The sequence below is a fragment of the Oncorhynchus mykiss genome, chromosome 6 (genome assembly GCF_013265735.2).
Source record: "Oncorhynchus mykiss isolate Arlee chromosome 6, USDA_OmykA_1.1, whole genome shotgun sequence".
NCBI classification, from domain to species: domain Eukaryota; kingdom Metazoa; phylum Chordata; class Actinopteri; order Salmoniformes; family Salmonidae; genus Oncorhynchus; species Oncorhynchus mykiss.
The window spans coordinates 50,259,998-50,286,778 of NC_048570.1; the positions used below are offsets into that span (position 1 = coordinate 50,259,998).

The 26,781-nt window shown below is 41.6% G+C and overlaps 1 protein-coding gene across 1 annotated transcript in view; it reads left to right on the top strand.

Annotated features, from left to right (window-relative positions):
• The window catches only part of si:dkey-220o5.5 (actin filament-associated protein 1-like 2), a 101,029-nt gene that overhangs the window by 61,656 nt on the left and 12,592 nt on the right, over nt 1–26,781 (top strand). The window contains exons 5-10 of the mRNA XM_036980386.1: nt 7,903–7,999; nt 8,401–8,612; nt 9,751–9,927; nt 10,494–10,586; nt 10,726–10,816; nt 26,416–26,627. Coding sequence (XP_036836281.1) covers nt 7,903–7,999; nt 8,401–8,612; nt 9,751–9,927; nt 10,494–10,586; nt 10,726–10,816; nt 26,416–26,627 — 882 coding nt within the window. The remainder of the gene's footprint in view (nt 1–7,902; nt 8,000–8,400; nt 8,613–9,750; nt 9,928–10,493; nt 10,587–10,725; nt 10,817–26,415; nt 26,628–26,781) is intronic.

Below are 26,781 nucleotides of genomic sequence, written 5' to 3' on the forward strand. Positions count from 1 at the left end.
AACTTTATTAAATGGATTAAGTCCCTATACTCTCATCCAAATGCCATGGTGACTATTAACACCCTGAACTCTGACAGATTCCCTTTGGGACGGGGCACAAGACAAGGGTGCTCGCTGTCCCCCCTGCTCTACTTGTTGGGGGTGGAGCCTCTGGCAGAGTTGATAAGGAGCAATCCAAGTATTATGGGTGTTTCTGCAGATTTCTCTCTATGCGGATGATGTCTTGCTCTACATATCCAACCCTGAGAAGTCCCTCCCATTTTAGACACAATTGCTCAGTATGCTAAGTTTTCAGAATATAAGAAAACTTTTAAGAAATCCAGTTTGCCCTCTCAATCTTACACTCACTAGCTCTATAAAGACACACTGTCCATTCCAATGGAAGACACAGGGGTTTCAACACCAGATCTGAATAGCCTTTTCAAGGAAAATTATCTTCCACTCCTGGATCGAATCAAGAACGATCTCCAAACCTGGATCTCACTCCCTATTTGCTTAGTCGGAAGAATTAATGTCATCCATATGAACATCCTCCCTAGATTGAACTATTTATTTCAGATGCTCCCATGCTATCTCCCGATTTCCTTTTTCAAAACAACTAACCAAAGCATCAGCCAAATTTATATGGGGCAATAAAAAACCTAAGTTCTCCACTCTTTCAAAACCTGAATCTAAGGGTGGTCTTGCCCTTCCCTCCCTTCAATTGTACTACTGGTCTGCCCAAATCCGCAACATGCTAACATGGATCACAAAAAGACTCAACGTGGATTCAGATAGAAGCCCAATCCCGTGGTTCATTGCTCCTAAGCTCAATTATATTCATCAAATCAAATCAAATCAAATTTTATTTGTCACATACACATTAATAACTTTAGTGAAGTGGGCAACATAGCCAAAACCTTTGTGATTTACAGCACCCTACTAGCGTGGAGGGACTGTAAGAAATACCTGGGCATTTCCTCCCAAATATGTTCTCACTCGCCTATAGTATGCAACCCAGACTTGCCAAAAGCCCTGAATGATGCCAACTTTAATCTTTGGCATACTCTAGGAATCAGGACCTTTTCAGACCTATTTCATCAGAAAACCACTACACTGAAATCCTTTCAAGAGCTCTCCAGCGAATTCAATGTGCCAAGATTTTTTTTTAAATATCTTAAAATTAGACATTTCATTTCCTCATTTACTTCCAAGAGGAGGTTTAGAGCTCAGCTGAATGAAGTGGAAACACTTTGTGCTACAGCACAATCATTTAAAGGCAAAATATCCTACATCTATAGACTCCTTTCTGTACATGTAGGTCGAGTTAAAGTGACTATGCATAGATAATAAACAGAGAATAGCAGCAGTGTAAAAGAGGAGGGGGGGGGTCAATGCAAATAGTCTGGGTAGCCATTTGATTAGATGTTCAGGTGTTCATGAGTCTTATGGCTTGAGAGTAGCACCTGTTGAGAAGCCTTTTGGACCTAGACTTGGCGCTCCGGTATTGCATGCCGTGCGGTAGGAGATAGAACAGTCTATGACTAGGGTGGCTGGAGTCTTTGACAATTTTTAGCGCCTTCCTCTGACACCGCCTGGTATAGAGATCCTGGATGGCAGGAAGCTTGGCCCCAGTGATGTACTGGCCCCTACGCACTATCCTCTGTAGTGCCTTGCGGTCAGAGGCCAAGCAATTGCCATACCAAGCAGTAATGCAACCAGTAATGCTCTGGATGGTGCCGCTGTATAACTTTTTGAGGATCTGAGGATCCATGCCAAATCTTTTCAGTCTCCTGAGGGGGAATAGGTTTTGTCGTGGCCACTTCGCGACTGTCTTGGTGTGCTTGGAGCATGATAGTTTGTTGGTGATGTGGACACCAAGGAACTTGAAGCTCTCAGCCTGCTCCACTACAGCCCCATAGGTGAAAATGGGGCCTTGCTCGGTCCTCCTTTTTCTGTAGTCCACAATCATCTCCTTTGTCTTGATCACGTTGAGGGAGAGGTTGTTGTCCTGGCACCACAAGGCCAGGTCTCTGACCTCCTCCAAGGCTGTCTCATCGTTGTCGGTGATCAGGCCTACCACTGTTGTGTCATCAGCAAACTTAACTTGTTATGGCTGCAATCCCGTTAACAGGATAATTGTCATCAAGAACCGCTGAATTGCATAGCGCCACATTCAAATAATATTACTAAAAATATTTATATTCATGAAATCACAAGTGCAATATAGGAAAACACAGTTTAGCATTTTGTTAATCCACCTGTCGTGTCAGATTTTGAAAATATGCTTTACAGCGAAAGCAATCCAAGTGTTTGTGTAAGTTTACGAATCACCCGACAAAACATTATGTACACTTAGCATGAAGTAGCATGGCCACGAAAATCAGAAAAGCAATCAAATTAATCGTTTTCACTCACGAGACTCCCAGTTACACAATACATGTTCTTTTTGTTCCATAAAGATTATTTTTATATCCAAAATACATCCGTTTGTTTGCCGCATTATGTTCAGAAATCCACAGGAAAGAGCGGTCACGACAACGCAGACAAATTCCAAATAGTTTCCGTAATGTCCACAGAAACATGTCAAACGTTTTTTATAATCAATCCTCAGGTTGTTATTAAAATATATAATTGATTAAATATCAACCGCAACTGTCTTTATCAGTAGGAGAGGGAAAGGCAATGGCAGCCTAAACTCTGTTACGCATACAAAACGCTGCTGGCACCTGGCCATACAATGACGCAATGTTATCGTTCTCGCTAATTTTTTCAAAATTAAAGCCTGAAACTATGTCTGAAGACTGTTGGCACATTGAGGAAGCGATAGGAAAAGGAATCTGGTTGATATCCCTTTAAATGGAGCAAAGGCAGACTATGGAACATGGAGTTTTCAAAATACAAGCCACTTCCTGGTTTGATTTTACTCAGGGTTTCGCCTGCAATATCAGTTCTGTTATACTCACAGACAATATTTTGACAGTTTTGGAAACTTTAGAGTGTTTTCTATCCAATACTAATAATAATATGCATATATTAGCAACTGAGACTGAGGAGCTGGCAGTTTACTCTGGGCACCTTTTCATCCAAGCTACTCAATACTGCCCCTGCTGCCATAAGAAGTTAATGATGGTGTTGGAGTTGTGCCTGGCAGTCCAGTCATGAGTGAACAGGGAGTACACGAGGGGACTGAGCACGCACCCCTGAGGGGCCCCCGTTTTGAGAATCTGCATGGCGGATGTGATGTTACCTACCCTTACCACCTGGGGGCAGCCCGTCAGGGAGTCCAGGATCCAGTTGCAGAGGGAGGGGTTTAGTCACAGGGTCCTTAGCTTAGTGATGAGCTTTGAGGGCACTATGATGTTGAACGCTGAGCTGTAGTCAATGAATAGCATTCTCTCATAGGTGTTCCTTTTGTCTAGGTGTGAAAGGGAAGTGTGGAGAGCAAAAGAGATTGCTTCATCTGTGGATCTGTTGGGGCGGTATGCAAATTGGAGTGGGTCTAGGGTTTCTGGGGTAATGGTGTTGATGTGGGCCATGACCAGCCTTTCAAAGTACTTCATGGCTACAAATGTGAGTACTACAGGTTGGTAGTCATTTAGGCAGGTTACCTTCGTGTTCTTGGGCACATGGACTATGGTGGTCTGCTTGAAACATGTTGGTATTACAGACTCAGACAGGGAGAGGTTGAAAATGTCAGTGAAGACACTTGCCAGTTGGTTAGCGCATGCTTGGAGTACAAGTCCTGGTAATCTGTCCGGCCCTTCGGCCTTGTGAATGTTGACCTGTTTAAAGGTCTTACTCAAATTGGCTATGCAGAGCGTGATCACACAGTCATCCAAAACAGCTGATGCTGTCATGCATGTTTCAGCGTTACTTGCCTCGGAGCAAGCATAGAAGTAATTTAGCTTGTCTGATAGGCTTGTGTCACTGGGCAGCTCACGGCTGTGCATCCCTTTGTAGTCTGTAATGGTTTGCAAGCCCTGCCACATCCGACGAGCGTCTGAGCCGGTGTAGTATGATTCGATCTTGATGGTTTGTTGGAGGGCATAGCGGGGTTTCTTATAAACTTCTGGGTTAGAGTCCCGCTCCTTGAAAGCGGTAGCTCTACCCTTTAGCTCAAGCTCTGTCAGGTTGGATGGGGAACGTCGCTGCACCGCTATTTTCAGGTCTCCCCAGAGATGTTAGAACGGGTTCAAGTCTGGGCTCTGGCTGGGACACTCAAGGACATTCAGAGACTTGTCCCAAAGCCACTCCTGCATTGTCTTGGCTGTGTGCTTAGGGTCGTTGCCCTGTTGGAAGGTGAAACTTTACCCCAGTCTGAGGTCCTGAGCACTCAAGGGGAGCAGGTTTTCATCAAGGATCTCTGTACTTTGCTCCGTTCATCTTCACCCCGATCCTGAAGAGTCTCCCAGTCCCTGAAAAGTCTCATGGTAAAGGGTCTGAATAATTATGTAAATAAGGTATTTCTGTTTCTCATTTTCAATAAATTTGCAAAAAAATCTTAAAACCTGTTTTCGCTTTGTGTAAATTAATGAGGACTTGTTTTTATTTCAATCCATTTTAGAGCAAGGATGTGACATAACAAATTGTGGAAAAAGTCAAAGGGTCTGAATACTTTCCGAATGCACTGTAATTCCCATAAAGAATGTGTTCAATGTAGGCTATGAAACATTTAGCTTTACATTGCTTTTTGTTGTTGTTCTGATCTATTCATAGAGGCTATTGTCTCACTCATTATATATTTATCAATTGATAATAACATGTCAGGATTCTAGAATTGATTGACAATATTTACCTCAGACAAATGGCGAGATGTTCAGCTCACCATTGTCGTGTCTGCTCTTGCAAATTTTGTGTCTGTGCTTGCATTACGAGGTCCCATCCTGGACAGCAGGTCATCGAACTGGGCTTTATCAAGCCTGAAATAGCCCTGGAACAACACATCGTCGAACCGCAGCTCCTGCACCAGATGATGGTATTCTCCATACCGGCTTCGGGATATCAGGGTTGAACCCACATGGAGCGCCGTCGTTGTAGGTTCCACAATTGATAGATTGCCGCAATAGCCAGGAGTTTCCTCAGTTTCCGATTCATGATGGAAATGGAGATATGTGAATTAAATCAATATTTATAGGCAAATATTTTCCCTCCAAAAATATAAATATTAGCAGGAACATTTCAGTGTCAAGGTGTCAATAATGTTGTATTTTAAAAATGTGGCTATCATATGCAAATCAAAAATGAAATACATTTTCTGATTTTTAACTTGAATTATATTAATAATTTTAAAAAGCTTCAATTAGCATTTACCTCTGAATACATGTATGAAATGCAGATGGATTAAACTATACTGAACAAAAATATAAATGCAACATGCAACCATTTCAAATATTTTTCTGAGTTACAGTTAAAATACGGAAATCAGTCAAGCCTCTCTATGGCCAGGGCGTGACAACGTGTTTCCTTTATTTTGGCAATTACTTGTATGTATTCTATTATCGAAGTAAGGCTGACCCCATTTAGTCGACTGGTCGATTGTTTGGTTGATAGGTTGTTGGCCCACCAAGATTCTTAGTCAAGCAGTGGCAAATATATATATTTTTTAATATGGCACAAGAGACACCTGTCTGATTCACGCCTGTCTGAGTGGACTAATCCATTGCGGAGATGGCATACCAGTATCACCAGTAGTACATTTATCGATAATTACCATAATTTCTCATCTAAAATGTTTGTTTGGTTACGGTAATTTCTTAATGCATTTAATTTATTATTATTACAGTTGTCATGATTGTCCTGTAAGGATCAGAATGGGTCAGATCAGCTTGGCAATGGATGACAGTAACCAGACCTTCTCTCACCCACAGAAGAGGGAACTGGGCCGGGTTTGACAGCTCACAACCTGTCCTAAATTAAAGCAGAGAAGATCCAGAGAGGTCTTCTAACATAAGAAAGTGGGGAATGGTCAGAGATGATCTATAGAAAACTAATGTCATATTGGTTTTTATTTTGTGATGTCATTAAAAAGGTTATTAAAGGATATGCTGTAATTTGAAAAGTACATGACCTTTATCTGTCAAGTTTCCATCCTTAACTTTGTATATGAAATATGACAAATTATGAAAGTATTTCTGTTAATATAGGAATGTGATTTTAGGAGCCATAATATAATTTGTCTTCTATAAACTGTGCACAGTAAGTTGCCACGCCTCGAGTGAGTTCAAAGAGCATGTCAGCCTGACGGAACCGCCCATTTCCAGAGAGTGCATAAAACAATTGGTATTGAAATTAACATTACACCAGAAAAGCGTAGAGTGGTCGCTACATGTTGGAAATGGTTGGAACTTGGAACCTCTACACGAGGTGAAGAAAATAAACTAAACTCCCAGACTAGACCAGAACATTGCCATGCTGCAGCTGCGAGTGTAAAGTCATCAGACTAATGAAAGTAACGTCACGACACAGTCTTACCATTGCCATTGTAGGATTGGACATGTCTGTAGAGTGCACAGCCTATGATACACTTGTGAGGGAAAAGTTTTGGTTTATTTCATTCCATTTACGAGTTGTCAATTTATCCATTGTCTTTTGTTTGGCTGTCAATCTTGAGTAAGGACATGCTCCTGATTACGCATAGAACTAGGTCTAGGCTACCTGGCCTGCACGCAAATGTAGGCTTATAAATGAGCCCATTTGGGGATCTGATACTACTTCTGATTGTCTTACATTACTTTGAGAAGCTAAGTTAAGTAATCAACAACCGCTGAAGTAAGTAAACAGTCTGTTTTTAGATTCATTGAGAATGACAATAGTTCCTCAACGTAGCCTATTTGAGAGAAAAAATCCAGCTCTCTCACTTTCAATAACCACTCAGCATGAAAGGTGAAAAAATGTCATGCTCTGATCCATTGGAAATGTCAAATAAAAGGCCTACCTGATTTATTTTTTATCCTTGCATAAATAGCATACAGCTGTGTCTGTCTGTCCGGAACTCACTGGCACAAGCACTAAAGGCCCAGAATAGTTTATACAATGTTGCTAGTTTGCTAGCAGGCCAGACCCAAGTTAATAGTTGAAACAATATTTCAAGTTCCTTGCAGACAGGCTATGCATAGCCTATGTCATTTTATAAGATATTTATTTTTATCTGGATATTTTCTACCTGCTGGCTGCAATTTTTTTATTTTTTAGCTTTATGTAGGCTATTTTTACATATTGGCAATGGCAATAGAAGTTACTTTTAGATTTGATTAATTTTCATTTAGATATAATTTTTATTTAACCACATGATATTGATTTTGAGATATGAAGACTTTATTATAAATTAAATTAAACTGTTCCACGAAAATGTGCATATGAAAATCATAACTGGCACGCAGATTAGTAGAAATGGTACCATAACTTGGCACTCCAAATGGAAAAGGTTGCCGACTGCTGGTGTAGCCTATTACCGGCAACTTCAGGAGGTTAATGGCAGAATCTGTGAAGGCTAGCAGCAGCAGGCAGCGGGAGGAGGGTCGGAAACAGATATTTTTCTTCTGGTTAGGATATATTAATCTCTGGCTCCCTCTTTATTTATTTGTGTGTCTTGATTTTTAAGTGCAGTGCTTAAAGCATCAGGCAAAGTAACCTACATATAGTTGATTTTATTCAAACATATATGGAAAAATACACGTTTAAAAATTTAGACCAATCAACTGCCTTATTGCGAAGACTTTGAAGCACAGATAGATCTCGTCTGTGTCTCAAATGGCACCCTATTCCCCACCCATGGGCCCCGGTCCAAAGTAGTGCACTATATAGGGAATAGGGTGCCATTTGGGACGTAGCCATGGATCAGGTCATGTCTCACTGCCCTACTACAGTCCTGTGAGTCATGAAGGCTCCCTGTCATTACCACTTGTTGTGTTCCTACCTCAGAGCCAGGAGCCGGCGGTACCCCCCCAACCTCCAGAAGGTTTAGATGAGGACTGCTACGAGGAGGCTGAGCCTTTTGTTCCAGACAATCCCTCCACAGGTATGCTCAACAAGTCATTAGATACAGCAGTCTCTCTCTCTCTCTCTCTCTCTCTCTCTCGCTCTCTCTCTCTCTCTCTCTCTCTGTCAAGAGCCATTGCCAGCAACTTGGGTTACTTTCACAATGGGATAGATGTAACCTTGTGCCATTTCTACAGTCAAAGAATTACATCAGAAAGTTCCATTCATGTGTTATACATGTATTTGTGCTATTTTTCATCCTCAAACCTTCGAACTTCCACAGTTGTGTACTGTGGATTTTAATCTACGTAAAAACCCAGCGTATCTCTTTTTACCACATTCTGAAAAGTGGTGTCAAACAGGTGTGTCAAAAAAATAAATACTGAAATGCATCATCTGTGTGTACATGTGTGCTCGCGTGAGTGTCTGTGTTTTCTCCAGACAAAGGTGACTCAGACAGCAGTCACTACGAGTCATACGGTGAGGAAGATGAGGAGTTTGTGAAGGACCGGGCCCACTACATCCAGTGGAGTGCCTCCCAGACCTGTCTGCGGCCTACTTCTGAGTCACGCATCTGTGGCTACCTGTGGAGGAAGAAATGGCTGGGCCAATGGACCAAACAACTCTTTCTCGTCCGCAACAATCTGCTGTTGGTAAGCACATTCCTAAGGACAAAACACTGTACGATCATCTGCTAGGTGTCGACAAACGTGTTTTGAACATGTTTCATCCATGTAGCTTACTATAGCCGTAAAAATGCATTAACCTTGAAATGTCTGGAAGGAAGGAAGGGTTTGTATGGCTCTGTTTTATGTAGTATTCACAGAATAAAAAACCATTGACCCCTAGTGGTCTGAATGTTGACTGATCTCAGACCCTTCTTATGACCAATTATATTTTCTGTGAACAGGTCTTGTAAATTAATGTATTCTTTCTACAGCTTATCAGCCAGCGTATGTTCCCCCTGTTGATGATGCTTGTTATGCATTATGGTTGAACCAAAAGATTAACTGTTACACAAACATTAAATGAAATTGGAAATATTTAAATATATAGGTGAAATTAAATGAAACGATGAATGTTGATGCATGTTGATGCTGATGTAATGCTAATACTAATGATAACAATGGCATAATATATTCAATATGCTGTGGACTGTTGTCTTTTAACAGTTTCGCTAAAATTCATTCTGATCAACCTAGCAATTACGACACATCCCTCACTATTGTCATTGGTTGCACTAATTGCAACATAACATAACATAACTTGGTTCAAGCATTCATGACATTACCCTGAAAAAGGCACATTGATGCTGTAACGTTGGTGTTTTTTAGCCAGTAATTTATGGCTTACAGTTTATTCACCATTAGTCAGCACCTCTACACTAAATCATTTTCTCTGGGTGTGCGCCAGCTCATGCTTTTTATTTACAGAATAGCCCATAAATTGTTTGTCCTATTTGACTGTTTCAAGTTGCTTCTAGTGCTACAAGTGGAGGGGCAGGCAGCCTAGTGCTTAAGGGTGTTGGGTCAGTAACCAAAATGTTGCTGGGGCGAATCCCAGAGCCGACTAGGTGAAAAACCTGTCGATGTTCCCTTGAGCAAGGCACTTAACCCTAATTGTGCCTGTAAGTCATTCTGGATAAGAGTGGCTGCTAAATTAGTAAAATGTTAGACAAAGTGATACTGGCAAGAGTGTTGTGTGGGGTTTCCTTTTCTTTGAAGATATCATCAAATTACTCCCACACACCTGCAACAAGCTCAGGTATCCTTTTCCTATGTTGAATCACAGTGCTACAAATGTGCCAAGGACCTCTACCCGCTGCTGGAGCTCGACCTGCGGGGCTGCCAGGTGGTTTACAAGTCCAAGCACAACAAGAAGATGCAGCACGAGCTCAAAGTTGTGACTGGTTCCGACACAGTGGTGATGGGCTTCCAGAGCTGCCAGCAGGCGGAGGAATGGAGGAAGGTTTGGAGGTGTTTGTCATTACAGCATAGTCCCACAGAGGACTGCGATAGACTAGCGTCCTGTCCAAGGGGTGTACATGTACATCAAACTGCCTGACACTATAGAAACAGGAGAGGGCTCCTGCCTTATGGGCCATTCTGGCTCAGACATGGCAACTATAGTCCCACGGTTTGACACAGCAATTGACTGAAAGAGAGCAAAGGGAGGGGTAAGAGGAAATGCCTTTTTGGATGTGTAATACCCATGATTGTCCAAACAGGCATGCCTAGCCTATCTGAGATAAATGGCGGTTGTTAACAGGTTATTATCAGGATAGGAGCAATGGACAGTAGGATTGGGAGATATAGGGTATGTTTGTTATGGGCTATGGCTGTAGGTGTTATGGGGCAGTTTCCTGGACACAGATTAAGCATAGTCCTGTAAGAATAAGTCTAGTCCTGGGCTAAAAAGATGAATCTTTCTTTTTAGCCCAGGACTAGACTTAATCTGTGTTTGGGAAACTGCACCAAAAAATGTTGTGTGTAATGTGTTTTCAATTCTTACTGGTTGTCCGGCTGGTCCCCTAGATCATTGAGGAGGTGAAGGGCTCCTCCTACTATGAGCCAGAGTCCCAAAGGTTCTCCTTGTTACTCAAGTGTGACAGACTGGACTCTTGCAGGGTAAGTCTTCTGCCACTATAAGAATTAAAGCTACTCCTGCCCCTAGTTAACATTAACATTAAATTAACTCAATTTGACTGAATAAGGTGGCTCAGGTTTTCTTTCAATGCTGCCCTTTCATGTGTTGTTTCCCTTGCAGTCAAGCACAGTCATTCAGACTTCAGACTCGGATGAAGAGAAAATGTTGGTGCTGCCCTCTGCTCCCAGCAGTGTGGAAATTAAGGATAAAGGTAAGCCAATTCCCCCGTTTGTCAACATTAACAAATGCTGCTCTGTTTCAAAGACTATCAATAGCTCCATCTTAAGTTGCTTCGTAGGGACTGAATGAGTCACTGAGGACTCCGTGAAGCAGTGAAGTGCAGTCAGTATTAAATGTGAAAATGAATGAAAAAAGAACTGTAATGAAAAGTAAGTAAATATAAATTTGATCAATAATCATTGTATGTTTTTTCTGCATGATAATATCGATTTCTGAACTATACTGAACACAATTCTAAGCGCATCATGTAAAGTGTTAGTCCCATGTTTCATGAACTGAAATAAAAGATCACAGAAATGTTCCATATGCACAAAAAGCTTTATTTCTCTCAAATTTTGTGCACAAATATTTCTCCTTTGCCAAGATAATACATCCACCTGACATGTGTAGCATATCAAGAAGATTATTAAACAGCACGATCATTACACAGTTGCACCTTGTGTTGGGGACAATAAAAGGCCACTCTAAAATGTGCAGTTTATCACACAACACAATGCCACAGATGTCTCAAGTTTTGAGGGAGCATGCAGTTGGCATGCTGACTGCAGGAATGTCCACCAGAACTGTTGCCAGAGAATTTAATGTTAACTTCTCCACCATAAGCCGCCTCCAACGTTGTTTTAGAGAATTTTGCAGTACGTCCAACCGGCCTCACAACAGCACGCCAGCCCAGGACCTCCACATCCGGCTTCTTTACCTGCGGGATCGTCTGAAATCAGCCACCCGGACGGCTGATGAAACTGAGGAGTATTTCTGTCTGTAATAAAGCCCTTTTTATGGGAGAAAACAAATTCTGATTGGCTGGGCCTGGCTCCCCGGTGGGTGGGCCTGGCTCCCAAATGAGTGGGCATATGCCCTCCCAAGCCAACCCATGGCTATGCCCCTGCTCAGTCATGTGAAATCCATAGATTAGGACCTAATTTATTTCAATTGACTGTAACTCATTCAAATTGTTGAAATCGTTGCATGTTGTGTACAGTACTTCCCAAATTTGCCATGCTTCGCCATGTGACTTTCTCCAGCCCTTCAAACTCAATTCAAGGCATTGACATGACTTGCGCATGTGTGTCTACTTTATACTGACAACCAACGGATGCTTAAAGGCAGGCAGAGAGCTTTGCTGCCTTTTCATGTGTCAATATGTCTCATTCATTTTCATTGCACTCAAATAATACATGCATATTGCATGCATGCGTATTGGTGTGAACAAAGTAATGGGATAAGCAGGAGGATAGGCAGAGCTCGCTCCTGCCTATGGACATCACAAGTCATCTGCTGCCTTTTGACGGTTACGTTAGTTTTGCTGATAGCTATGGTACTGTAAGCTGATCAGGATGAATAACATATTGCATCTGAAACCGTTTTCAAAATTGTATTTTCTAGTGAAACAGGGTGTGATAAGAGATGGAAGTTCAACACCTGACCTACATCAAAGAAAGGGACAGAAGATACACGATCATTTCAATCTGAGTGGTATCAACGGATAAGCTGGCTCTGTGGCTTCGCTGTTAGCAGCCGACTCTACTGCTTCCCCTGCCTGCTGTTCTCCACCAGTAAAAGCGGTGGACAAAAGCCGGTTACTGCGACTTGAACAACTTACCTATAGCATTCAACAATACATTTACCCGATTTCTGGAATTAAAAACCGGGGACATTTCCAGTTTGGCGGTCAATATATCATTAAAATATCTAATGTTATTAACTATGAAATAAAAAAGGGGGACAATTCCAGTTGCATGCATTTAGTCTAACAGGCACACTGTGATAGAGAAAACAACTATATTACAGAAACACTACAGACAAGACAGAACTGTCCAATCTGAACAGCCATTCAGTGGGCCTGTAGTCTGGGTAGAATAAGAGCAGAAGAGAACATGAGCAAAATTGGAAAAACAGAAACAATAGTATATGTGAAATACTTTACAAAATAATAAAGAAATAAGATGATGATGAGATTGGTAACTATATAATAAATGTATACCAACCTAATCTGTATATTTCTCAGAAGAATGTCTTTTCTTCAGGATTGCTCTGTCTTTGGCCAGCTTCTCCATGAACTTCTGGCAGGGGAGGTTGAAGTTTGTCTTCACATTAAGCATGGCCTTGATGGTAGGAACAGTGAACCTATTTCTTGCTGCTGTCCATATATCATTCATTTGGGAGAACACTCTCTGGACTGGTGCATTACTTCCAGGTAAGCACATGACAACAGATGCTAATCTAGCCAGGTTAGTGTGTAGGATTTCATTCTCTTTGAAGTGGGTAACCACCCTGCTCCATCTTTGACTAAGCGGTGTCTCAGATGTTTTCCATTCTTCAAGCGATCCCCCCTTTAGGAACTCTTGCAGGCCAGTAACCTCATCAAACAATGCATCCTCATTGATGGTCACATTGGAGCATTTTTTCTGCAGTGTGGCTGCTGCCTTCTGGATCTCTTCACACTGAGGTTGCCTTTTTAAAGGAGACAATGTAAATCTTATAGATTATCTGTGTGCTTTCCCCATTCTTGCAAGTAATTTCACAGCCGTAGTGAAGAAGGATTGGGATGTTTTCAGAAAGCTCTCTTTCCATTTTCCTCTAGCTCTTTCAGAAGTCCTCTGACCAAAACTGGAATGTAGTTGTCATCACGTCTTGCAGTAAATTTTTGCCTCAACGTTTCCCAGAATTGCAGCTGACTCCACCGCACAGCGGTCCTGGCCTTCAAGCATCTTGATCGTGTCACTGAATACGGTCAGGTTTCCATGGACAAAGGCCAGCCAAAGTTCAGTCAGTGGATCTTCGAACATTGTTCGCTGGACAACAGGGCTTTTGTCTTCAGAAAGAAAAAAGGATTTCAATGGCACGTACATTTTCAGTACTCTTTCTAGAGCAGGAAGCATGGACAGCCAGCGAACATTGCTGTGTCCTAAAATGTTATGGTACTCCTGGCCAACAAACTCACAAAAACTCTTCAGTCTTTCTACTCTGACGGTGAAAATATGAAAATATCCAAATATCTTTGCGAGCAGGTACTCAACATCAAGGGGAATCATATCCAAAGTTGTTCTGGCCGTGTTATGAATGGTGTGGGCAGGACAACCTAAGCCAATCACCTCCTGCTGCAGAGCATTTTTAACTTTGGTATGGACATTGACCCACCCTAGCCTATTCAGTCCTCCAAAGTTGGTATTTGTGTTATCGGCAGAGAAAGCCACGACTTTGTTTTCCAGGTAAAAATTTTGGATGACCACCAGGATCTCAGCTGCAATTTCCTCTGCTGTTTCTCCTTTCAATTCAACAAAATCAAGCAGTTTTGTTTCACATTTTGTCCTAGCACATGTAGACTTTGGCTCATAAAGCTTCCGTGTCAGTTGTGCTCTGCTGTCCATAGATCTGTAACTATGATTGTGTCGCATAGTGTGGTATGCAAAGACACCCTCCTGCACAGCTAAATCATATTCTTCTTGGAAAGGCTCTACCTTGAAGATTGTGGTGACAGAGGGCATTCTAACACGGGCAATCAGAGAGGCTTTATGCTTTTTCGTCTGTTGATGTTCTACCACTGTCGTTCCTCCCCGCTGCCAATTGAAAAGGGGAATTACAAAGGGTGCAGTGAACCATTCTATCGTCTTGACCTGAGTGTATAAATGGAAATTCTCTCATCATGTTGCCTTTAAAATGTAATTTCCGTTTCTTGGAAAGAGCCATTGTACCTCCTCCGTCTGCTCTTCTTCACTCTCCTTGAGTCACTCTCCTTACACTCTTAACTTTTTCTTCTCCTCCAATCTTTCTCCTCTTTTCTTCACTCGTCTTCCTTCTCTTTCTTTATTTCTTTCTCTTTACCTTTCCACCTCACTCTTCTACACTCTAATCGCTTCACTCTTTTTACTCCCTTAATTTTTCCTTTCCACTATCTTCTCCTTCCTCTCCAATCTTTAATAATAAATAGTACACTATTAGATAAAATACTTTGGTTAACAGATTCCCATTGGTTGCCTCATTTTTGTATTTTCTCTCAAAAACATTGTTTGGAATAATAATTTGGCAGGCTCTGTAATCATATCTTTACATTTCCTCCTCTATCTGACTTGCCTTGTTAAATAAAGGTTAAATTAAAATTAATATAAATAAAAATGAAAATATCTCCTTCACAGTTCTTCCTATCCAGTCTTCATCCTCTCCTTCCTTTCCACTCTCTAACAGAAAACATTATGCCGATGTTATCCATAAACATTTAAAAATACATTTTCACACTATTAAAATTGTAATCTACAAATAAATATTCTCATATATCGCATTCATTTAATATAATAATATTTTCAAAATAGCCCGTCCGCTGCATGGGTACATGTGAATGTTTTATAACCTAGCTACCATAACAGTAGCTAGCTAACCTAGTCTACATAGCTAACGTTAGCTAGCATAGCCTATTTAAAACCTTATAGTGCAGATCATCTATCTATATAATAAATTGTGACATTATATAAATCACTACTGTAGCTAGTGTCTCAAACGATTGTAACTTACCTGGCTAGAAAAGACATTTGTGGTGATGTTGTGGTTTCACTTGACACTTGCTACCTTCTGGACGTGTTTTCCACAGCAGCTTTCTCTAAAACTAGCGCAAGCAAGTACAGTGCCTTGCGAAAGTATTCGGCCCCCTTGAACTTTGCGACCTTTTGCCACATTTCAGGCTTCAAACATAAAGATATAAAACTGTATTTTTTTGTGAAGAATCAACAACAAGTGGGACACAATTATGAAGTGTAACGACATTTATTGAATATTTCAAACTTTTTTAACAAATCAAAAACTGAAAAATTGGGCGTGCAAAATTATTCAGCCCCTTTACTTTCAGTGCAGCAAACTCTCTCCAGAAGTTCAGTGGGGATCTCTGAAGGATCCAATGTTGACCTAAATGAGTAATGATGATAAATACAATCCACCTGTGTGTAATCAAGTCTCCGTATAAATGCACCTGCACTGTGATAGTCTCAGAGGTCCGTTAAAAGCGCAGAGAGCATCATGAAGAACAAGGAACACACCAGGCAGGTCCAAGATACTGTTGTGAAGAAGTTTAAAGCCAGATTTGGATACAAAAATATTTCCCAAGCTTTAAACATCCCAAGGAGCACTGTGCAAGCGATAATATTGAAATGGAAGGAGTATCAGACCACTGCAAATCTACCAAGACCTGGCCGTCCCTCTAAACTTTCAGCTCATACAAGGAGAAGACTGATCAGAGATGCAGCCAAGAGGCCCATGATCACTCTGGATGAACTGCAGAGATCTACAGCTGAGGTGGGAGACTCTGTCCATAGGACAACAATCAGTCGTATATTGCACAACTCTGGCCTTTATGGAAGAGTGGCAAGAAGAAAGACATTTCTTAAAGATATCCATAAAAAGTGTTGTTTAAAGTTTGCCACAAGCCACCTGGGAGACACACCAAACATGTGGAAGAAGGTGCTCTGGTCAGATGAAACCAAAATTGAACTTTTTGGCAACAATGCAAAACATATGTTTGGCGTAAAAGCAACACAGCTGAACACACCATCCCCACTGTCAAACATGGTGGTGGCAGCATCATGGTTTGGGCCTGCTTTTCTTCAGCAGGGACAGGGAAGATGGTTAAAATTGATGGGAAGATGGATGGAGCCAAATACAGGACCATTCTGGAAGAAAACCTGATGGAGTCTGCAAAAGACCTGAGACTGGGACGGAGATTTGTCTTCCAACAAGACAATGATCCAAAACATAAAGCAAAATCTACAATGGAATGGTTCAAAAATAAACATATCCAGGTGTTAGAATGGCCAAGTCAAAGTCCAGACCTGAATCCAATCAAGAATCTGTGGAAAGAACTGAAAACTGCTGTTCACAAATGCTCTCCATCCAACCTCACTGAGCTCGAGCTGTTTTGCAAGGAGGAATGGGAAAAAATTTCAGTCTCTCGATGTGCAAAACTGATAGAGACATACCCCAAGCGACTTACAGCTGTAATCGCAGCAAAAGGTGGCGCTACAAAGTATTAACTTAAGGGGAAGGAATAATTTGGCACGCCCAATTTTTCAGTTTTTGATTTGTTAAAAAAGTTTTAAATATCCAATAAATGTCGTTCCACTTCATGATTGTGTCCCACTTGTTGTTGATTCTTCACAAAAAAATACAGTTTTATATCTTTATGTTTGAAGCCTGAAATGTGGCAAAAGGTCGCAAAGTTCAAGGGGGCCGAATACTTTCGCAAGGCACTGTAGTTAGTAGAAGAAGAAGAGTGTGAATGAAGCTGCTATAGCGAGCAAAACAAGCACAACGCGATTGAGACGTCAACCGGTAGGCTCTGCTGCACGGTCTTTCTTGCCACGTAAAATATTATTTCACTTTGCGGTCTGTTTTTAACCTCTCTGAACCACCAATCCCAGATCCGGTATAATTGTCATCAGCAACGCTGAATAGCATAGCGCCACAGTCAAATAATATTAGTAGAAAATATTAATATTCATGAAATCACAAGTGCAATATTGCAAAACACACCTTAGCCTTTTGTTAATCCACCTGTCGTCTCAGATTTTTAAATTATGCTTTACAGCAAAAGCAATACAAGCGTTTGTGTAAGTTTATCGATCGCTCAACAAAACAATAAGTACACTTAGCATCAGGTAACTTGGTCACGAAAATCAGAAAAGCAATCCAATTAATAGTTTACCTTTGATGATCTTCGGATGTTTTCACTCACAAGACTCCCAGTTAGACAACAAATGTTCCTTTTGTTCCATAAAGATATTTTTTATATCCAAATACCTCCGTTAGTTTGGCGCGTTATGCCCAGGAATCCACCGGAAAGAGCGGTCACTACAACGCAGACAAAAATTCCAAATTATATCCATAATGTCCACAGAAAAATGTCAAACGGTTTTTATAATCAATCCTCAGGGTGTTTTTCAAATATCTATTCGATAATATATCAACCGGGACAGTTGGCTTTTCACTAGAACCGGGAGTAACAATGGCCTCCTTTCTCTTTTGCGCACAACTCACTCTGAGTGCCCCCACCTATCCACTAACGCAATGTGGTCGTTCACGCTCATTCTTCAAAATAAAAGCCTGAAACTATGTCTAAAGGCTGTTGACACCTTAGGGAAGCCATAGAAAAAGGAATATGGTTGATATCCCTTTAAATGGGCAATGGGGATGCTTAAGAACATAGAGGTTTCAAAAACAGGGGCACTTCCTGATTGGATTTCCCTCAGGTTTTAGCCTGCAATATCAGTTCTGCTTAACTCACAGACCACATTTTGACAGTTTTGGAAACTTTAGAGTGTTTTCTATCCTAATCTGTCAATTACAGTGGGCAAAACAGTATTTAGTCAGCCACCAATTGTGCAAGTTCTCCCACTTAAAAAGATGAGAGAGGCCTGTAGTTTTCATCATAGGTACACTTCAACTATTACAGACAAAATGAGAGAAGACAATCCAGAAAATCACATTGTAGGATTTTTTATGAATTTATTTGCAAATTATGGTGGAAAATAAGTATTTGGTCACCTACAAACAAACAAGATTTCTGGCTCTCACAGACCTGTAACTTCTTCAAGAGGCTCCTCTGTCATCCACTCTTACCTGTTTTAATGGCACCTGTTTGAACTTGTTATCAGTATAAAAAACACCTGTCCACAACCTCAAACAGTCACACTCCAAACTCTGCTATGGCCAAGACCAAAGAGCTGTCAAAGGACACCAGAAACAAAATTGTAGACCTGCACCAGGCTAGGAAGACTGAATCTGCAATAGGTAAGCAGCTTGGTTTGAGGAAATCAACTGTGGGAGCAATTATTAGGAAATGGAAGACACACAAGACCACTGATAATCTCCCTCAATCTGGGGCTCCACGCAAGATCTCACCCCGTGGGGTCAAAATGATCACAAGAATGGTGAGCAAAAATCCCAGAACCACACGGGGTGACCTAGTGAATGACCTGCAGAGAGCTGGGACCAAAGTAACAAAGCCTACCATCAGCAAGGGCATTGAAGATGTAACGTGGCTGGGTCTTTCAGCATGACAATGATCCCAAACACACCGCCTGGGCAACGAAGGAGTGGCTTCGTAAGAAGCATTTCAAGGTCCTGGAGTGGCCTAGCCAGTCTCCAGATCTCAACCCCATAGAAAATCTTTGGAGGGAGTTGAAAGTCCGCGTTGCCCAGCAACAGCCCCAAAACATCACTGCTCTAGAGGAGATCTGCATGGAGGAATGGGCCAAAATACCAGCAACAGTTTGTGAAAACCTTGTGAAGACTTACAGAAAACGTTTGACCTCTGTCATTGCCAACAAAGGGTATATAAACAAAGTATTGAGATAAACTTTTATTGACCAAATACTTATTTTCCACCATAATTTGCAAATAAATTCATAAAAAATCCTACAATGTGATTTTCTGGATTTTTTTCCTCAATTTGTCTGTCATAGTTGAAGTGTACCTATGATGAAAATTACAGTCCTCTCTCATCTTTTTAAATGGGAGAACTTGCACTATTGGTGACTAAATATTTTTTTGCCCCACTGTATATGCATATTCTAGCATCTGGTCCTGAGAAATAGGCTGTTTACTTTGGGAACGTTATTTTTCCAAACATAAAAATAGTGCCCCCTAGCTTCAAGAGGTTAATGCACAGTTAAAAACGGGGACATTTCCGGGGACAGCTCCAGCCGAGGACAGGCCACCAAAAATGGGGACTGTCCCCATTATCAGCTTCTTGATATGTCACACCTGTCAGGTGGATGGATTATTTTGCAAAGGAGAAATGTTCACGAACAGGGATGTAAACACATTTGTGCACAAAATTTGAGAGAAATAATATTTTTGTGCATTTGGAACATTTCTGGGATCTTTTATTTCAGCTCATGAAACATGGGACCAACACTTTACATGTTTTTAGGGTTAAGGTTAGGGTTAGGGTTTTTTGTGCAGTGTATATTCGGTCAATAGAAAAACAAGTACCATTTCAGATTGATTTATTGAAACTGTAATATAAACTGGTTATATTATATCGTGGAACACAATCTTCAAAAAGGCAGTAACCTCAGTAGTGGCGCTTGCTTTAGCAGACAATACTCTTATTTCCCGAGCCCTTATCACAGTCAAGACACAACTATTTTATAGTAAAAAAACTATGTAATGTAACAAAATAAAATAGAACAGAATATTTTTCCAAATTGTAAAAGTTGGCAGTGCGAAGTGATGCGCATCTCATGCATGGAACAGTTATTCTCAAAGAGTGATCATTTGAAACGGGACTCAATTTGACGAGTTGAATAAAAAAAATGTCAGGGTGACAATCAAAAATCTTTCTTCTTTTTAATATACACATGTTCGGTACAGTTTATTCTTCCTGTTATTTTCTAAATGGGCAATTCCACATTGAACACTGCATGGGGATGTATTACAGCTACCACATCTGTTTGGGGAGTAGGCTTAATGATTCTGAGTAGCAAAGTAGCCTAAGCGGAAAATAGACGAGACACAATTATTCCAAAACTGCAGCTCGTTGTTGGAACACATTTTGAATGTGATACAACTGTCATCATTTGGCAAGGAATGTAGCTTGTGTATCCCATCAGTTAGATATGTTTTTATAGGCATGTATTTCTGTAGGCCTAATTGGAGCTTGTGTGCACACTCAGGACGCTTTTGTAGAGGGAGCAGTCAGAACCCAATTGAGTGAGACAGAGGGGAAAAGGAATTTAGGGAAAAGAACTACGTGATGCTTGGCTTGGTTTCATTCTTATGTCTGGCAAATGCAGGCCTATGGAACACTAGAGTCAAAGCAAATGTACGTTGTCTTCAAGAAAAAATGTCACATTTTTATGCACAATTCACCAAAAATATTTATGATCTCTGGTTAAAGATCGAGTTTTGACGTCCGTCAAGATTCATGCCCATCCCTACCTCTGACATGTTTGAACATTTTTACAACATGTCTCAGCAACATACATATGTGATGCAAGGAGGGAAGAAATAGCTTATTTGGACAATATTACTTACCAAGCAGAGCTGTTTTATGAAGGTACAAATACCCTGTGCTTTTTTTAGTTTGAGTATGGGCATACAGACACAGCTTGGCTACATTGTAACTAGGAAGTTATCATGTTTGAGGTATGACCCAGATGCAGACAGAGTTTAAGACACAAGTTTATTCCTAACAGGAGCAGGCAAAGGACAGCTCAAGGCAGGCAGGAGTCAATAATCCAGAGAAGGTATAAAGTGTCCAGAACAACAGGCAGGGTCAGGGCAGGCAGAATGGTCAAAACTATAAAGTACTAGAAAACAGGAGCAGAAAAACAGGCAGGAGCAGGGAAACAAATGCTGGTAAATTTGACAAAAAAAAACGAACTGGCAACAGACAAACCGAAAACACAGGTATAAATAAACGGGATAATGGGGAAGATGTGCGACACCTGGAGGGGGGTGGAGACAATCACAAAGACAGGTGAAACAGATCAGGGTGTGACAGAAGTGGGGCGGCAGGTAGCCTAGTGGTTAGAGCATTGGGCCAGTAACCGAAAGGTTGCTAGATCAAATCCCAAATCTGTTCTGCCCCTGATCAGTGGCCACTTTTTGTGGCAAGTCAGTTAAGAACAAATTCTTATTTAGTTCCTAGGCGGTCATTGTAAATAAAAATGTGTTCTTAACTGACTTGCCTAGTTAAATAAAATAAAAAAGTGACCACGGTTGTGCTTGCATATGAGGCTCAGCCAGGACTGTTAGTTCTTGTAAGTGATTTAACCGATTGATGTTGGGAAAATATATGGCAAAAATGGAGTTAAAACAGCTTGGGGAGAAGACAAATTCACAGATTGAGTCATGTAATATTAAGCCTACTGTCACATGCCCATGGTTTAAAAAGGCAAAGGGAAGTTAAAACATGTTCTCGTAGTGCATGCAGCTCAAATAATATGTAACATCCCCCTCGGTGCATCTCCTCCTCATGGACTGCACCAGATTTGCCAGTTGTGAGACATCCCGGACATTTTTGGGGGGAATGGCCCTATCCCTCACCCTCCATTCCAACAGCTCGTTGCTGGCCATGGCAGAACACTGACATTCCTGTCTTGCAGGAAATCACGCACAGAACGAGTAGTATGGCTGGTGGCATTGTCAGGATGAACCACATGAGGGAGGAGGATGTCTTCCTTGTAACGCACTGTGCTGAGATTGCCTGCAATGACAACAAGCTCAGTCCGATGATGCTGTGACACACCGCCCCAGACCATGATGGACCCTCCACCTCCAAATCGATCCCGTTCCAGAGTACAGGCCTCGGTGTGACGCTGATTCCTTTGACGATAAACGCAAATCCGACCATCACCTCTGGTGAGACACAACCGCAACTCGTCAGTGAAGAGCACTTTTTGCCAGTCCTGTCTGGTCCAGCAACGGTGGGTTTGTGCCCATAGGTAACGTTGTTGACGTGATGTCTGATGAGGACCTGCCTTACAACAAGCTTACAAGCCCTCAGTCCAGCCTCTCTCAGCCTATTGCGGACAGTCTGAGCACTGATGGAGGGATTGTGCGTTTCTGGTGTAACTCGGGCAGTTGTTGTTGCCATCCTGAACCTGTCCCGCAGGTGTGATGTTCGGATGTACCGATGTCTCCCTGTAGTGCTGTCTTAGGTGTCTCACAGTACGGACATTGCAATTTATTGCCCTGGCCACATCTGCAGTCCTCATACCTCCTTGCAGCATGCCTAAGGCACGTTCACGCAGAAGAGCAGGCATCTTTCTTTTGGTGTTTTTCAGAGTCAGTAGAAAGGCCTCTTTAGTGTCCTAAGTTTTCCTAACTGTGACCTTAATTGCCTACCGTCTGTAAGCTGTTAGTGTCTTAACACCGTTCCACAGGTGCATGTTCATTAATTGTTTATGGTTCATTGAACAAGCATGGGAAACAGTGTTTAAACCCTTTACAATGAAGATCTGTGAAGTTATTTGGATTTTTACGAATTATCTTTGAAAGACAGGGTCCTGGAAAAGGGGCATTTCTATTTTTGCTTCGTTTATAAAATGGACATATCTATTTTAATACAGACAAGCTCAAAACATTACTATTCATTGAAAATGTCAAATTACCCAATGGATCATGATACTTTTTTGGTAAAAAAAGTGAGGGTGCAAAAACATATGTTTGCACCCTTATTTTGAATGTGGTGATGCAGCGGCTCCGTTTGCTCAGCCGCCTATGGTAGCGCTGACTACTAGGAATTTTGTGTATGTAGCACTGACTAAAAGTAGGCCTACTCGCTGGCATTTGGGTCGATATCTGTGGTGTTGAAAGTCACCTGTTCGTGCATGGCAGTTGCGTGGGGCACACGCTATTAGGGCCTGTGAATGTGTGTCTAATGCTTGCGCTGCCTGCTTGCTCTTGTTTGATGGTTGGTTGTGATTGTTTGTTATCTTTATGATCATATGCTGCATTTCTGCATTTACTGTGCACAGTGATTTCCCGAAACGTTGGTGATTTACCCAATAAATTACTGGGAGTTTATATATAGAGCATGCGACTCTATTTTTATAGCTTATCTTTGTGATCGTGTCATACCAATGTCGTGTCTTGGGCTATTCCGGATTAAGTGATATGACGTGCTATTCTATAAAATAATTTATCCGTAATTAATATTACCTGATTGAGCGAATCATGTAAATGTAATTAACTAGAGAGTCTGGCACCACAAAATAAAATGTATAGAGCTGTTATCTTCCGAATAAACTCTTAAAGACCTAGTAATATTTTACATCAATAGCAGTCACTATTAATCGTCATCTTAATTCATTCTCATCTGAAAGTTGTAAATTCTTAGTTATCTGCACGAACCCTCGCTAACAAGTTGAATCAGCAATACAAAATTGGGTTTAATTATTTATTTACTAAATACCTAACTAATCACACAGAATTACACATACACATAATTAAATCATAACTTGATTACAAATTACGTTATAAAGGAAAACGTCCCTAGCAGGCGGAACAAATATGACAGCTTGTTACACAAAAGAAAAGGGGCTGGGTTTGAGTGAAAGAGCGGGAAGACTGAGGAACAAAGGGCTAAGCTGTGCTATCGTAAATACAGTATCTTATGCATTCTAAATTACCGCCCATTTGGAAAAGGAAAATGCAATAAATATTTACTCTGAGCTGCGCTTCGGTAGGTTGGTGGTAGATGGAAGGGCGTGTTGCCAAACCGAGTCCTTTGAAGAAAGTCTCTGGTGGTCAATTGGATACGTTGTAGTAACGTCGTTGTGTGATAGACGGAATACTCTGTCTGTTCCTTCCTAACCCACGTTTGCAGCGGTTGTTGCTAACTCAACGGCTAGGAGGTATCACTTCTGTAGTGAATAAGAGTTCAAAGTTCATACCATTCGCAACCAAGGCTCACGCTGATGTTGGCTTTGTTCTGTAGTCACTATCTGAACCATTCTGACATCGGACCGTCGTCCTCACGTCCTCGGAACAGGAGGTTATATTGTCGTCAAGGGCTTATATAGGAAGGGAGAGGAGGGCGTATTTGAAAAGTTTTATAGCCCATGTCCCTTCACAGGGGCGGTCCACTGATTGAGCAGAGCCCTATCTTATGAAAACCCAAATCTCACATTTTAGAAGCTAAAATCACATTTCATCCCATCACGAATAATTAAGAATTTCAAACATTGAAATTGAACAACAATTCCATGTGAATCCGATAACTCTGATGTGTAGACTTTCCACTGTAGAGTTTATGTCATATTATCATTGATGAGAATGTCTCAGATGACAACCTGAACTGACATCATATTCATTAATTACCACCGCATATGTTCAATTGGTCGGATTACCAGAATATAGTTAATTTCCCCCACCTTCTGAGGTTCCCAGAATCTCTATGTTAACCAAGGGTTTTGCAAATGTAACATCAGTAGGGTAGAGAGAGGAAAAAGGGGGGAAGAGGTATTTATGACTGTCATAAACCTACCCCCAGGCCAACGGCATGACACCGATAAATACCAAAAGTGCCTACCCGGTTTCAGACCTTACCGCACGCCACTGCTGTGATGAAGTGTGGTATTGTTAACCTTGTTTGGTCTAGCTTTAATACTGGCTCATTGTGAACGGGGGATTCCTGGGGAATTGGATTGTCACCTTTTGCACCATTAGAGTCTGGAGGTGTCCTCAACAGGTTAGCAAACTCCATGAACTGTGCCAGGCCAACATTATATTTAATTATATTATTATATATTTTGTTGCTGTTTTTGTGGGGTACAAATTTGGTGGTTTTAGATATAGGTGTCACGTGTGCTCCCTCTCCGGCCTCGAGGTCACCAGGCTGCTCGTTATGTCACACACCTGTCACCATCATTACACGCACCTGCGTGTCATCACACACCTGGACTCTGATATATGTCACTCCCTTTGGTTTCTTCCCCAGGCGTCATTGTTTCTGTTCCAGTGTCATGTATGTGTGTTGTCTTGTTTTGTATTACGGTATGTTTATTTATTAAAACACTCACTCCCTTAAAACACTCACTCTCAGCGCACACATTACAATAGGCTATGTCTGAAGTGACAATCTATTCCCTACATAATGCACTACTTTTGAACAGAGCCCTATGGGCCCTGATCAACAGTAGTGTCACGGATCCCCCCGGTACTGCTGCTCATTCTGTGCACTAGTTCCGGAGGTCTATGTCACTGCCCTCTAGGTGTCACTGAACTGTTTGATTACGCACACCTGGTACCCATTCTCCCCTGATTAGTAATTGTATAAGTGTGCCTTTTGTTCACCCTTGTATTGTCAATTATTGTTCCCATTTCTGTTGGTTGTGTGAGTTGTATCAGCTTTTGTGCTGCATCATTTTTGTATTAAGGGTCTCGTGTCGTTCTATGAGGTTTAGCCTCGCTCTTTTGTTTGGGTGCATCCCAGTGGTCTGTATACGTGTTTGTTTTGGGTGTATTAAAACCCCTGTTATGTATTCCTGCGCCTGTCTCCAAATCCGTTATACCAGTGTGACAAGTAGGGGACTCTATAAGGAATGTGGAGCCATTTCAGACACAGCCATAGGCCCTGCCCAGCTTGTTTGTAGCCTTGATTGTACAATTAGATAACTGGGGATAGAGAAGGTGGTGGAAGTCACACCACATACATGCATAGCTACCTCTCCATGGTGACTTATTTTCAATGTCCATTGATTTGGGTTTGAACTTCATGACTAGAGAACGCATAATGGCCAAAGAAATGTACAAACCGTATGATATTGTCATCTTTGTGTAAGAGTTTGACCTCAGACCAGGTTGAAATTTCCCACCAAACAGTTTATTTCTGTTGTCATGTGTTCTTTTTCCGCCCTCTGTCTGGTAGCCTGCGCTGGATCTGTTTGTGCTGTCTTGCTAACTCCTGACCATAGGCGTTAGTGCCAGACAGTCCTGACCATAGGCATTAGTGCCAGACAGTCCTGAACATAGGCGTTAGTGCCAGACAGTCCTGACCATAATAGTTAGATGATAGCCTGGTCTGGCACGATCTCAAGACTCTCGTGACCTCTGACCCCATTCCTGTTTGGGCTGCAGGGTTCCTGAATGTGCTGATGAACTGCCAGTGGCAGAGCCTGTTGTGCCAAGTACAGGGCGGGGTGCTGAAAATGTTCCGAGACGAGGGCTGTGAAGAGTGCCCTCAGTACACGGTGCAGCTGAAAGGCTGCCAGGTTCGACCTGGCCCCGACACACCTCAGGCCTACCGCATCACTGTGGTCCAACACGGAGACCAGGTGGCAGTACTGGAGGTAAGGGCTCCGGGGGTGAAGTCCCCCCTAGGTACAGACAGATCAACATTACCCTTTCTCCCTGGTAAGGATATAGACAGACTAGACTGTATGCAGAAATAACGGGGTCAGGAATAGTTAATGGATCACTATGACTTTATTATATTTATTTTAT